Source organism: Stegodyphus dumicola, chromosome X1 (assembly GCF_044657685.1).
Source record: "Stegodyphus dumicola isolate Sdum_Otavi_A_Nest chromosome X1, ASM4465768v1".
NCBI classification, from domain to species: Eukaryota; Metazoa; Arthropoda; class Arachnida; order Araneae; family Eresidae; genus Stegodyphus; species Stegodyphus dumicola.
This window is the reverse complement of record NC_140780.1, coordinates 238,303,658-238,318,585: the sequence shown is the minus strand read 5'-3', so window position 1 is coordinate 238,318,585 and position 14,928 is coordinate 238,303,658. Positions and strand designations below refer to the sequence as shown.

Here is a 14,928-nt window from a genome sequence, read left to right as displayed (position 1 = left end):
ATATAATTTTCTTTTTTTTCCTCACTACTTTCCATATTGTTTAACGAAACATAAATGTACCTTGTACTAAAAAGCGAGATATATGATATAGATTATTTTACACTTTAACGGGCTGCAGATCGTTATTCTATGAAATAACTAGTTAAACCATGAAATACAAGAGAGTTTTACACTTTAAGAAACACGATCAGTTATTTCATGGAATAACTAGGTACAGTCAAAAGTCGTTAATTCGGACACCCATAATCCGGAATAATCTATAATCTGGACCTCAAAGCTACAAATGCGCGTAAGACTTTTACGTACCTTACCGTACGCGTAAGACAAATATGCGTGTGCGCATACGCACAATACGTTTACACATGCGTGTTTAATGTGTAATGGACGGTATAAGCTAAGCTAAAATTATCTAATTCAGTTAATGTTGCAGATTGCGTTGTTCCTTAATCTTCGAGAATTGGATCCAGCTTATTATTTTTTGCAGACTGTTAGAGCAATTTTATAAAAGTAAGCTTGAACTTTCGATTATGTCAAATAGAATTTTCGATATATATTTACTAATATGTAAAGGATCTACAAAGTGAAAGTATGTTTCAAAGTCCATTAAACAAAAAGTGGAATTTCTGCAAAAAATGGATAAAGGCATATCCTTCATTTCTCTAACCATTCCGAAATCTGTTTATCAATTTTACACTGCTCTGCGGCAGAGGGGGGGGACACCACGGCACGCAATGAATTGGAAGTTGATCTGTCAGCACTATCCTTATCTTCAGGGCAGATGTTTTTATTTTATTTGGCTTATAATTCCTTACTAAATGTAGTATTTCATCTCGATGTACTCCGTCTTTGATATGATTTAAATCAAGTTCCTCCTCATTATAATTTGCTTCCGATAGTGAAGAAAATGACACAAAAGTTATTGGAAACGAAAAAATTTCGATTGACAAATTAGTCGGTATTCTCGACACAGCAATTATAGGACTTGAACAGCGAAACTTTATAACTGAACAAGAAATTATGTCTGTTTATAGAATGAAAGAGAAAGTATTATCACATAAAACGAAGCAACTTAAACAACTTGCATTGAAAGAAATGTTTAATAAAGTAAACAAATAAGCTTTTTTTTTGTAAATTTTGATACCCTTTAGATCATAATTGTTCTTTATTTCATAAATTACGGTTTCCTATTTTTAATTTAGTAATTTCTGCATGCCATCTTACCAGATTTAAACTGATGATATATAATCCGGAAAAATCGATAACCCGGAATCGCCGAAGTCTTGACGATTCCGGATTAGCGACTTTTGACTGTATTCTATAAAATAACAGATTTCATACTTTAACAGTAACACATAGACTAAATGACATGTTTAGCTTCAATGTTCGAATTGAAAATTACTCGCTGAAAAACGCCCCACTCATTGTTTCAGATGTCAAGAATTTAAACATTCCTAACACTAACCAAATATGCTGCTGCAAATATGGAGGACCTCACAGGAGCAATGAATGAACAATGAAAGTAGAAGTGAAACCCAAGTGTATCGTCTGCAATTACAGAGGATGTAGTGTCTACAAGAAACATTTGAACAGAGAAAGATAATACCCAAGTCTGGAGTTTCCAAGATGACTAAAGAAAACTCCCCAAGATGGAAAGGAAAGTCTAACAAGTGACGGAAAGTGTAAAAAAACCCTCTTACAGTGAAAAAGTTGAAGGAAAACGCTAACTTCCACCCCAAGATATAGTAAAAGCCTTCTTGTATCTCAGTGACGAGAAAATAAGGAACTTTCTAAGTAGCATCATTTCTTTATCAAAAAAATCAGGAAAGCCAAAACTACAGCTGAGAAATTCAAAGTCAGATTTCAAACTACTATGATGATAATGATATTTGCGGAAAGTGAAGAGTAACTATTTCAAGAAATCAACATTAAGAATTCTACCTGCAAGATTTTTGACTTTTCAGTTTTACACAGATTTTCTGTTTTTACAGCACTTTTAATCTTTTCTTCACCAATCTTGACTGCCTGCAGTGCATGGATTTTTCATTTTCACGTTTAGGTGAGCGGCGTGAATGCGCCCTATTTTTTTCTACAACGGTGATTGGCCTGAACGGCAAATTTTGAACAAACAGGTAAAAACTCCTTGTTACACCAGAAGTGAATGGAAGTAAAATGGAAAACAGGCAAAAATGCAGCAGAGTAGAAGAATCTTTTCTCCCCCCAAAAAAGTGCTTTACAAGCAGTTCAAAATAAATTTAGGCAAGTGACAAATTTTCAGCATTTTTATTTTTGCAAGAAAAGCTCGAAAAGTCTGGTGAAAAATTAAAAAAAAAAAATAGTTGTAGGATATTTATATATTAGGATATTTTGATGCATGAGATGTGAAAAATTAGCAGTGCCCTCGCCGGGTCTCAAACCTCCCACCTCTTGAATACATGCTGAGTGAGCTGACCATTACACCACGAAGGCATGCTAGGAAGGCGGGAGAAATACGTTATGTACTTCCCTTTTTAAAGAGTGACTGGGGATTAGGAGACCCAATTACGAAATTCTGGTTGTGGAGAACCATTATCCACCACCTTTTTTTAGTTCGGATAGAGACATTAGGATGTTTTGATGCAGGAGACATCAAAAATGAGAAATGCTCTCACTGGGACTTGAACCTCGGACCTCTCAAATACATGCCAGTGTGCTGACCATTACACCATGAAGGCATGCTAAGAAGGCAGGAGAAATACCTTATAAAGTCTCTGTGATCAGCAGTTTTACTCCTTTGCCATCAATGTTCCTGCATTTGAAACTTGTATGATGTTATTAAATATGCTTTGTTCATATTTTATTACACTTATCTGTGCTACATATTCAATCCTTAGTCAGATTAGTTATTATCATGTAAAGTGTATATTGTCTGTATCATGCTAAAATACCTGCAAAACGAAATTTCTTTCCACAGTTAAATGGTTTCTAAAATTCTGATGTATTCTGAGCTTATTTTTCAAAAATTAAATTTCTGCTTAACTTTCCATTATACATTCCAAGTACTGACTACCAATATTATATATATATATATATGTAATAATAAAATGCCATACTCAAGATTGCACTTCATTTTTAATGGCGACAGTATCTTATTTCAAAGTACGTGGAATTAAATCCGTAGCCCCGTGGTCAAGTTGTTTTTCCCGCCTTTTCTACACATACAGTTATAGAATGTTATGGAGATATTTAAAGCGAATTGGAATGGCTGACGAGACTGACGTCATTTCTTGGAAGCTCCGCCTTTCCAGAGGCTATAAAAGGACTCGCAAAGGAATATCGGGGTCTTTTCTTTAATGTAACGATGCAGTAAAATTCATACAAAAAGTTATTAGTAATTCTTTTTTATTTACTCTGGAAATATGATTTTTGTAACTGCTATTTCTCCTGACCAATAATAAATGGATCCTCTTTTTTTAAACTTATCGTCTGATAATTTAAGCTATGACTACATCTATATTTCTTCACCAATCTATTTAGTCCGGACAAAAGCTGGTACATCACACACACACATATATATATATATATTGCTAGTTATCTCTTTATTCATTACTTTATATTAGTGTTCAAAAATTGATCAACTTGACGACTTTCGAAATTTTCAAAACTGAATTTTGAAATTTTGAATGTTCCATATAGTGCTATGTCATCAAATCTCGTTATTTTTAATATTTTTTTAACTGTCAGCTAAATTTTTTAGTATTATGTATTTCTAGATGAGTAGATTCGTACATATTTTAGGAAAATTGAGAGTTCAAGTCTGAAAGACCTTCACTGTAAAATTTAAATTAAACGGAAATAAATGCCCTTAAAGTGGCTGGTATACATATTAAAAGTAAATGCTGGGAAAGTAAGCACTATGTTAAAATTAAATACTCTGGAAATAACCTGTATTTCTGAAAACATAAATGCATCAGTCAGTACATTTTCACACCAGCGATCCCTACACATTTCAAAAATATAAAAATAATATATGCATTAAAACATTTTAAGAGCATTTTTGAAGATAGAATTACTGAATAAACTCCATGGGTTGCAAGCCAGTGACTGTCAACATATAGGTTACTTGTGACCTATTGCTTTTGCCAATACAAATAAATTTCTGTTTAATTAAACAAATCTTAAATATATTAAACTGCAGTATATAGATGATTTATGGGTTGATCACATATGACATCAAACTAGGATATCAGTGATTAAAAAATATGACAGGCATTGTGTACTTCCGTTTAGTTTTATTTTTAAAGTGTTGAAATTTATTGTCCATATTGGTGACTTACAGTTTTACCACCAGTGACCATCAGCCTGATCACAGGTTACCAACAAATGGATGCTCGTTGCTTATTATATGTTTTTGAGATGGTGTGGTAAATTTAGGTAGATCATTACAATTGAAATGATGCCACTGATGACTTGTAGAGTGATGGTTAATGGTAGTCAAAAGAGTATGTTAGAGGTGTAGTTCAGTTAAGCAATATTTTATTTTTAAAATAAGATTAGATTGAAAGATATCAATGCCTCGTAAGTCTGCAGATGTTCCGTGTCTTTTACATTGACTGTCACTTGGGCAACCCACATTGGGTAGTGAACAATAGGTAGTCAATCTGTAGGTAGGCAATAAATTTAGATACATTGCTTAAATTAAATTGAATGGAAGGACACCAGTTACAATTATCATGTCACAGAGTGCCATCAAGACCTTTGCATACTGCTGACTATGGGTGTGGGATAGCGCATTGTTTGGTATAGTGGGAAAACTTGCCGAAGCAAATGATTGTGTAATGTAACTACAAAATTTTGTAAAGATTCCATTAATCTTCCAGCACACGCACTTGGCAATTTTTAATGAGCATGCCGGCATCATATTTTTTACAACATCCATTATTTTACCGTTTTTGGCATGAAAAATGACAGAAATGAGTGACTATTGATAATAAATTTGTTAAGAAATAAAATATTAATCTTATTATTGCAAAATACAAATGATATCACATTCAAATATAAGTAAATTATTTTAAGTTTTTATGTTATTGAGATGGAAATGCAATAATGTATTTCATTATAGAAAATTTTTAATTTATTATTTAATAATTATATTTTAAAATCAAAGCTAATTTTAATATTCATCAAAGACAAGTATAGACAATAAAAAGGAAAACACCTTGGTAGTAAAAAAAAGTAATAGCGTCATTTACTTCTGCAAGGAAATTTACTTCTTATTGGTTACAAAAACACACTTTAAACTAACTTTAATGTTTTTATTTATTTTTGAAAAATAGAAATGAAAGAAAATAAAGAATGGAAATCGCTATTGTTATCTCATCCAAAAGTTTCCTTTTCTTCATCAGATAATTCTTGAAGAATCCGAGCAAAATCAGCTGGTTGCACATATTTTTTTGCCATCAAACCTGATATAAAATTTATAGAGCCAAATTTATTCAAATTAAAATAATACACAGCAGTTAATAACACAAAATTACAAAATATTTGAGAAAAAAATATTTTCCAAATTTTAAAACACGACCATGCATGTGTCTTAACTTTTATGAAAAAGCTGCCATATATTACAAAAGCCCAGTTAAAAAAAAAAAAAAAAAAAGTCAAAGGATTTCCTGTTGGTACATTCCATGATGTGGGGAAGGGTAGAAAGGAGGAATAGAGATGACCTTCAGACGTCTCAGCTTCGATATGCGAAAAATGGGCATTAAAAACTGAATTTGTCGTAAATTTTGCACATACGCGCATGCTGGAAGGTTAAGGGCATTTAAAACAGTGAAGTGCATCATAATGTTAAGATAATATGTTTCTTGCCCTATTTTTTATACTTTTGAGAAACACTATTATGTATTTTTCATCTTATTTTTAAGGTGCACAAAAATCATGAGAGATTACTGATTATGTACTAATGATGATTATAATGACAAAGCCATCAGTTTTAAAAAAAATTCACTTAAGTCACTTCCTAATTTTAAAATAGATTGTTATATTTCTGTGTCTTCATTTGTGAATATTAAGTAGTGATAGCTTTATACATAATTGACATGCAGTTTTTTCAGCAATTATCAGGTTAAAACTTTGCACCTGTTTTTCAGATTTTGCAGTTTTCTGTAGCTAAGCATTGCAATTAAGGTACAGAAAACTACTAATTTTGCTATAGCTTAAATCTTCCAGTTATACTTATTTGATTATAATACTCAGGTTTGATATACTGTGCATACTATGATAGAAATTACTTGTGCATTTTCTTCCCAGCTCCACTTTAAAAATTATAATCTATTAATTGAATCAGTAAATTCCATAAAATATGCTTTTTCTTGATTATTGTTTCAAATGTTTAGCATGAGCTGCATAAGCTCTCTTATTTTCTGTTTTGATTTATATATTTAAATTCTTCTGTTAATTTTGTTTTTAGTAACTAATTCATTTTTCACTTAGATCATATGCCATTGTTTAGTAGCTATGAAAGATTAAAAATAGATTATTCACTACAAATAAAATTTTAGAAATGGATTATTATTACATAAGTATAGAGTTTTAATGCATTTTTAATAATTGGTAGCATTATCGACATAATATCAGTTTGTTTTTGCTAATTTCTATTTCTTGTTAATAATTTTGTATTAATTTCAAATCTATTTTTCTATTAATTTTTATTGACATAATGTCAGTTTGTTTTTGCTAATTTCTATTTAATAATTTTCTATTAATTTCTAATCTATTTTTATTAATTTTCATTCTATTTAATAGTAGATATTTATTAATTTCTATCTTGCATATATCATAAAGTATAATACTAATTAGTGTGAGATTTATGGATATACACTTTACCAAAAATTTTTTTAATTCTCTTTTTCAGGTTTTGCTATCTACATGGTTGTAATACTCTTTTCATCAAGCTTTCTGATTGTGTTTTGTGTACCTAAGTATGGATCCTCAAATGTTGTGGTGTATATCTTGATATGTTCTGTTATAGGATCATTATCTGTTATGGAATGCAAAGGCATAGGTCTGGCTTTGCGTGAAACCTTTGGTGGTGGGAAAAATGAATTTTCTAATTGGCTTACTTGGTTTTTTTTAATAGCTTTGATTATATGTATCACAGTGCAGATAAATTATTTGAACAAAGCCTTAGATACTTTTAATACATCAGTTGTTACACCTGTATACTATGTCTTTTTTACAACATTCGTTATTTGTGCTTCAGCTATTCTTTATAAAGAATGGGTTAATATGGTTGCTGAAGATATTGTTGGAAGTATTTGTGGATTTTTAACTGTTATTTGTGCCATCTTTTTGTTGAATGCATTTCGTGAATGGGATATATCACTTGGTAATATAAGTAGTCTTCTTCAAAAGAAAGAACACCCAGTCAGCAACAGCCATAGTCAGGAAAATGTCAGTACTTCTATTTTAATGGATCGCCATTCACTTCTGAGTAATGAGACTTCAGGTTTATTGGAAAGGCATTCAAGGCAAAACAGTCTTGAATCTCGATCTTTCTCAGCCTTACAGAATGCATGTGAAGGGTCATATAGTTCATTAATGTCTTTTACAGGCAAATAGGTAATTAATCTTCATGTTCCTAGACATATTGGAGAATTCAGATTAATTCCTTTCATCTAAATCTATTAATATACATGAACTTTGTTAACAAACATGAAAATTGAAACTGAAAGTTGTTTTCTGTGATTATGTTGTTCTTAACAGAGCTGAATTACATTTATAAAATGACCAAAACAGTAATTTGTGATGTAAATTTGAAAAATATTATATGTAAATTTGCAATCACATTTACTTCAACGACTGACATTTTTATTCATTTAAGGAAAATTTATTGTAAATTTTCTTTTTATTGTTAGTCATGTGTCAAAATAATTTATAAATTTATTATTACTACACTGTGAACATTTGAGTTTAGTAGATTCACACACTGTAACCTCGCCAGTTTCTTTAAAGAGCTTAGATTAAACTCAAAACAGATTTAGGAATATGTTAAATAAGCTGTAGTATGGCCTTTATGTCTGGGTTCTTCTTTATTTATATTCCTCACATGTACATTTGACTTATTTCTACTATAATGAAGGTCATGCATCATGAGCAGTAACAAAATAATTAGAAGCAAATGTGCTTCATTTTGAAAAATTGCAGACTCTTATATACCTGTGGAATTTATAAATGATATTCATAGGCCGAAGGATTGCATTTAGGGCTGTTTAAATTGAGAATTATTGATTTGTTGTTTAGATAAGTATTAAGTATATATGGGAATTTATTTACTTGGGATTCGACCTAAAGCATATGCAAGAAAGAGAGATGAGTATAGGAAATAATTAATATAATTCAGGCTTAACTTCTGCAGTGTAAGACAAAATTTCAACAACATGTCTGTATAGTGGTTGATAGCCAAGCATTAAGCATATGCTAAACCTAGTTGCTGATTCTGAGAAATTTTAAGTTGAGTCAACATAGCAAACTGCACTGTTCCTTAACTGAGCTTATTATTTTTTTTTTCAGGCTAGTATTATTACAGCAATCGTATTAAACATAACGTTTGAATTTTTATTATGTTGTAAAGCATTTCTAATTTTAGAGATGCAGCAGGATCTGCAAAGCAAAAGTATGTTTCAGTGTCGATTAAGCAAAAAGTGGAATTGCTGAAAAAAATAGAAGCTTTTTGAATTTTTTTGTGGATTTTTACATCCTACTCAATGATTAATAGAAAAATCATTCAATATGCTGAAAGTGACCATCATGACAAAATGACTGAATGGTTGAGATCATGTCACAGTGACGGTGGATGAGATAGTGTAGCAATATCAATGGCTTAAGTCAGATTATTTCATAAGGAAATGAACTTATTTGACAGGTTAGGTAGTCAAATTTAAAATATGAAAAAGCTTCAGCTGAATTATTTCCAGATGTATTGGTTAAACTCATTAATAGTGAAAGGTTATCTCCAGAACAAATTTACAGCACTAATGAAGTAGTCTTTTCAGCCAATATGTAATCAAATGCATTGGAAACCCTGCAGAAAAGGTCCCCAACTGGTGTTAAAGAATCCAAAACAAGACTAACAATTTTGGCATATGTAAATACTGCAGAAATGTTTCCCCCCCCCCAATGGCAGATTGTGAACAATTACAAATGTAACCTAGTCCGTTAATCTATACAAGGCCGGATGTGGTGGTCTCTTTATTATGGAGGCACCTAATAGGTAGATCACATCGCCTTTCCTACTGTAGGAATGTATAAACATAAAATTTCTGTAATCAGAATAAATGCATGTCCTCGGGTATTTGGGGTCATCCAAGAAATTTCTGCAATTTTTTATGATAAATACAAATAAAGCAGTACAATAACATAAAAAAAAATTGTGGAGTCGGATAAGCACCATTTTGTTCTGTGATTATTTTCCATTTCTCCAGCAGCTGGAAAATTCCTTTAAAAAATTCATTAGATTTATTTATAAAAAAGTTATTGAAGTGCTGTTTGATAGTCTCCAAAGAATTTTAAAGTGATCTCATGAGATTAAAATTCCAGCATGCAAGGTCTAATGAATATAGGAGATGACAAAAAATCCCAGCCATATTCAATTAAGTCTTTGTCTGAGATTCATGGAAATGGGGGATCAAGTGTTGCCATAATGGAAGACAAGACTTCAACCATTGGTCAATTATGGGCATTTTGTTTCAATTTCTGCTTTTAAAACCTCAGAACAGTATTTTTCCGAATTTATAGTCTGATTTGGTGAGAACAATTCATACTGTACAACTGCTTTGTAGTCTGACCACAAAAAAAGCCTCCATCTCAATGTTTATAAAGGAGGTTCTTTTGGCTCATCCCATGATCTTTTCCCTCCAACATTATTGTATAATATTCATTTCTCTAATGAGCTGTTTGAAGAAAGGAACTTCGTTTTTTTTTTTTTTAAAACAAAAAACCACGCAAACTGCAAGCAAGCATATTCTGCTTTGTTACAATCATAGCAGATTGTGCCTAGTCTTCTTCAAATTATCATGTACTGCACTTTTTGGGATATTTTGAGTGTTGGATAGTTCCTGAAATGTATAACTTGGATATTCAGTGATAACTTCTTTTCATAGGTGATAACTTTGTTTACAGAGGATGGTCATCCAGAGCAGGCATCATCTTCAAGGCTGAAATTTCCAGGCTTTTTTAAGTTTTCAAACCACTTTTGAACTGTGTCATCAGAAACAGCACTTTTTCTATATATACCACAAATTCCAAAAACAGTCTGACTGTATTCTTTATTTATTTTTTTTTAACTTTAAAAAAAAAAATAATGTGACAAAAATGAAGTTCTGGATTCTCCCTCCATTCTTAGCACTCTGAGACAAAAATTATGCTACAGCAGATAAGTAGATGAAAATGAATTTTAGGGGTTCTTTATTCTTAGCCCTCAGATGAAACAAATTATGCCATACTGCATGCTAGAATTATGCAGTGTGAGCAGAAAATACTGTATTCAAACATCTATAATGAAGGTCATGCATCATGAGCATTAACAAAATAATTAGAAGCAATCAATAATTAGAAATAATTAGAAGCAATGCTTCATTTTGAAAAATTGCAGACGTATGAATATACCTTTAGAATTTCCGTAATCATAAAACGCGAAATTTCCATAATCAGAATAAATGCATTTTGCACAACATGAGCAGAAAAGACCATATTTAAACAATTGCTCTGAGCAGTGTCACTCCGTATCAGCAGAAATAGTTAAAAGAAAACATACTTTGATTTGAAAAACCACACAACTTTCCGGATGACCTAATATTTTAATATAAATTTTGTAAGGTCATCAGAGGATGTCTGCAGTTTAAAATGCTTGGCATACATAGTTAATGGCCAGCTACCATATTTCATGATGCTAATGATATCCAGAAATCTAAAGAATTTCTGATATTACAAGCAAAAGCTGAAATTTTCCAATTTTTAGACTTAGTAAAGAAATGTCGAAATGTGGCTAACTAAAGATGATATAACAGAAGTTTTACATTCTGCTGGTTATGCCTCAATCATCAGTCTACTAATGGACAGTGAAATTTGTATTATTGTTCTAAATCCAGAAAATATCTCTACCAGTAATGAAGGAAATGATGAATAGGTTATTGAGAATGAAAAATCTTTACTGACATTTTAATGGGAATTCTGGACTTCTCAGTTACACTGTGGAACTTTGCAACTAAATAAGAAATTGTCTACCTGTAAAATCAAAGAGAAGGTATTAGCACAAAAAAAAAGCAACTTACATTTGCATTAAAAGACAGGTTTAATAGCACTAACCGATAAATACTGAGTTTTCTTTGGGGGGGGGTAAGTTTTAACTATATCTCAAAAACATTTCACACAAATACTAGGATATCATGATTGCATTGCATGAGATTTTGTGTGATGGAAAACAACATGCAGAATTTCCAGCAGAAATAATAATAAAGAATGACGAATATTTTTTTCATTAAGAGTTATTGAAAATACATATTTTAAAAATTATTCTTTGATAACTTCCTGAGTTTTAATTCTTAACAATTTCCCCTTCTGTGAGCTTCAGGGTGTCAAAAATTATATATACATATGTAAGATATAAAATATGAAAGAAAACTAATAACTTAGCAATAGTCCTTTTAATTCATTTTAATTTGGCTAAATCTCCTTCCTGTCTTTAAACTAATATATGAACCTAAATTGCATCCTGTGAAAATTAGTCCATATTACATAATAATAGCATTGCAGATACATTTTATCCAATGAGAGTTTATCTATCTGTTGAAATTTTTGTGACTGAAAATAGTTAAGAACTGATTTGTCTCCAGTGATTTCTTCGAACCATCAAATGTTCTTATTATTGTAAATCACAATGAGAAGTAAATTTCATATTATTGGTAAAAAAATTCAGTACTTGCATATTATCTCATCAACTGGCTAAGTAACACTATTTAGCATCAATTATGGATAATCATGACCTTTAAAATTCCACAGTAACGTTTGGTGATTAGCGAGGGTTGCCGAAATTTCCACCAACAGTCAAAGGGATAATATTTAAGTACCAGAAATTAACAAACTTCTCTGCTCGTGTTAATTGACATGACAATAATTAAAAAATGTATCATTGCAAATTATAAATTTGTAGTGTCTGAGAAAGGCTTGTCAATAACATCTATATTTTCAATGCAGAATTCTGAAAAAAATAACTCATGTCCTTTGATGATAACCTTAATCACTTCATAGCCCTCAATCCAATTTTATTTGAGAAGTGTAACTACAGGAAATATTACATACTAAAGTATGAATCTCTCTTTAACTTCAAATAAAAGATGCATGTAATAGTTTGTACAGTTGTGCTAGAAAATTCCATGTTAAAATAGTCATATATTTCTTTTAGAGAAAGGCATCATAACAATGTTTTAATAGAATCGTGAGGTAATTCATCACTTTGAAGGTATGTTACTACTCGAAAAATACGTAAAATAAAACAAAAAAATATATCGTTACATAGACAAGCTGCACTTGTCCGAAACTGTCAGAAAGGGGGGAAAAAGTGGATTTTGATGGGATAATAATGGTATCAAAATTTTCAGTTTTCATTTATGATACAGCCAGAGCCATTGTAAAACATTAGGCAACTCTAGCATTGTGTAGTGATGGCAGATTAAGAAGGGTGTAAAAATCGAAAAATATTATGTATATTTCATATATTTTGTTAATATTTTATTAAGTTCAATTTCATAGAAGCATAATACTTATGTATAAAATAATAAATATATATTTATTCATACCTATATTTCTTCTGTTTTTCTCATATAACTATATACTATCTTGAACTTTTACTTGGATTTGTTATTCAAAATGAGTTAACATCAGAAAACAAAGAAGAAATAGTAAGCACATTTAAAAAAATTAATGTTTTGCATTCATACCAATTATTTAAAACTAACTCTCGGAATCGCACAATTCAGTAGAATCACTTCCTAAAATTCTTTTAATTAGGTTAATTGCCTATTGATCCAGAATTGTAATATTTATTAATACAATTTATTGCTATTTAGTAGCTAATTTTAATGCATATTTACACAGCAAATGCGTTCTTAAAAAGTTTTAAATCCTACACTTTGAACAACCCCTTGTAATTAAAAAAGTGTTATGAAAGTGTAGTTTGTCAATTCAGTTATGATGAATCTCTAAAATACAAAAGCATTTCAGAATGATAACCTCAAAGGGTAAAAGAAATTAAACCTCTTTCACATGTTACCTTATGACTTTGATAAGCTAATTTGGTTGGTTATGGTTTAAAAGTTGCTGTTTATTTATTTTATGTGTGCATGCACAAGTCGTGTAATATTTTTATTATATGTGAGGATTCAGCAAAGATTTGGATGATTTTGAGATCAAAGCTGTGATATTAGCTCCACTATGCACTGAAGAAATAAAGATATGTATTAAAAAAAATTTTATATGTATTTTGTTTCATGGTTATCAAAATATTTCAATTTAGTTATAAATGATGATGCTAAATGGAACACATTATATCTTACAAATGTAAGTCTTTTAATTTCAAACATAAAATTTTATAATTTTGCTATTTTGGTATAACACTTATCAATAAGTGAGTGGATCCCCGAACTCTGGTGGACTGACCTGCATTCAAATCCCAATTATAGGAAAGCTTTATTATGTTTTTTCCCAACCACAGAAAGTTTCTCCCTGAACGTAACGCTTTAGAGACAGAACTTGAGTACTTTGCATTAATCGGATAACTCAATAAAAATTTTAACTGGCTGAAATGAATATTACATATTCACAGAATATCATCCTGAAAGGCATGTCTGTTCTTCGGTAGTCTTGCATGTTGTGCTTTAATTAATCTAATCCAATCATTATCAATACATTTTTGGAAACTTCATATAAATCTTTTCACTGGCTTTTTCATGAACAAAATGACAGGCTTTAGGTCTGTAACAGTCATACATGGTAGGTTTTCAAAAGTCAAAATTGTGTGAGAATACAACCTTTTGATAACATCTGTATTTTCTTTAAATACTTAAAAATGACTTAAAAAATTCATGGTTTTGTATTATATTAATAATTTTGTTTTAAAATACAAAATCTTTTTACATGTTCCTCCATTCCCTGTATTTCCTTATTACTAAGTTGAGTCAAACAGCTGCTGTATTAATTTTCAGCTGTAAGATGATTATCACCAATAGCTACTTTCATTGACTAGCGTTTGTAGCATTTATTTCATTGGGTCTTCATGTTCGGCAAATAAGAGACGTTCATCATTTTTAAAGCAGCGTCTTTAATTTACATATGTCGTATAAATTTTGCGAGCTCTTTATTACTTACTCTCCATTTGAGTTAGTTCTTTATTTTAAAATACCAGTTGAAATTTTTTTTCAGGCAAACTGGGAAAAGGACAAGAATGTTCTTTGACATAACCATTTAAAAACATCTCCATCTCCTGACACCCATTGTCTGCATCCATCTTTATCACCATAATATCAATCAGCAAATTGACATTTCTTTTTAACACATCATATGGATGATATAATGCAAGATTTACAGAAGAAAGAAAAATCGATTCAGCTTACTTTATACTCTGAATGACAGTGAGAATGAAGGCCTCTGTACTACATTACTGAAAAGGGCTTCAGAAATTGTCAAAACTTAAAACATCTATCAAAATGAAGTATATCTATCCATTTTTTTAAATGCTTAGCACTTTTGAATCCAGAACTAAAAATCAGCTCTGGTGTTAAAGCTTGGTGTAAGAAGCGTTAGAGATTACTATTATATTCTATTAATCCTCCAATGAGAAACTTTTAACAACTAAAATGTTAGTATACACATTGGGTCCAGAAAATTCCTCACCCAGAC

The 14,928-nt window shown here is 30.7% G+C and overlaps 1 protein-coding gene across 11 annotated transcripts in view; it reads left to right on the top strand.

The window, feature by feature from the left end:
- Positions 1 to 12,833, top strand: part of spict (magnesium transporter spict) — a 119,498-nt gene extending 106,665 nt beyond the window's left edge. For all 11 annotated transcript variants that reach the window (XM_035351330.2, XM_035351322.2, XM_035351325.2 and 8 more), the window contains one exon: positions 6,890 to 12,833. In XM_035351330.2, coding sequence (XP_035207221.1) covers positions 6,890 to 7,596 — 707 coding nt within the window. In that variant the 3' untranslated portion in view covers positions 7,597 to 12,833. The remainder of the gene's footprint in view (positions 1 to 6,889) is intronic.
- Positions 12,834 to 14,928: the final 2,095 nt, after the last annotated feature.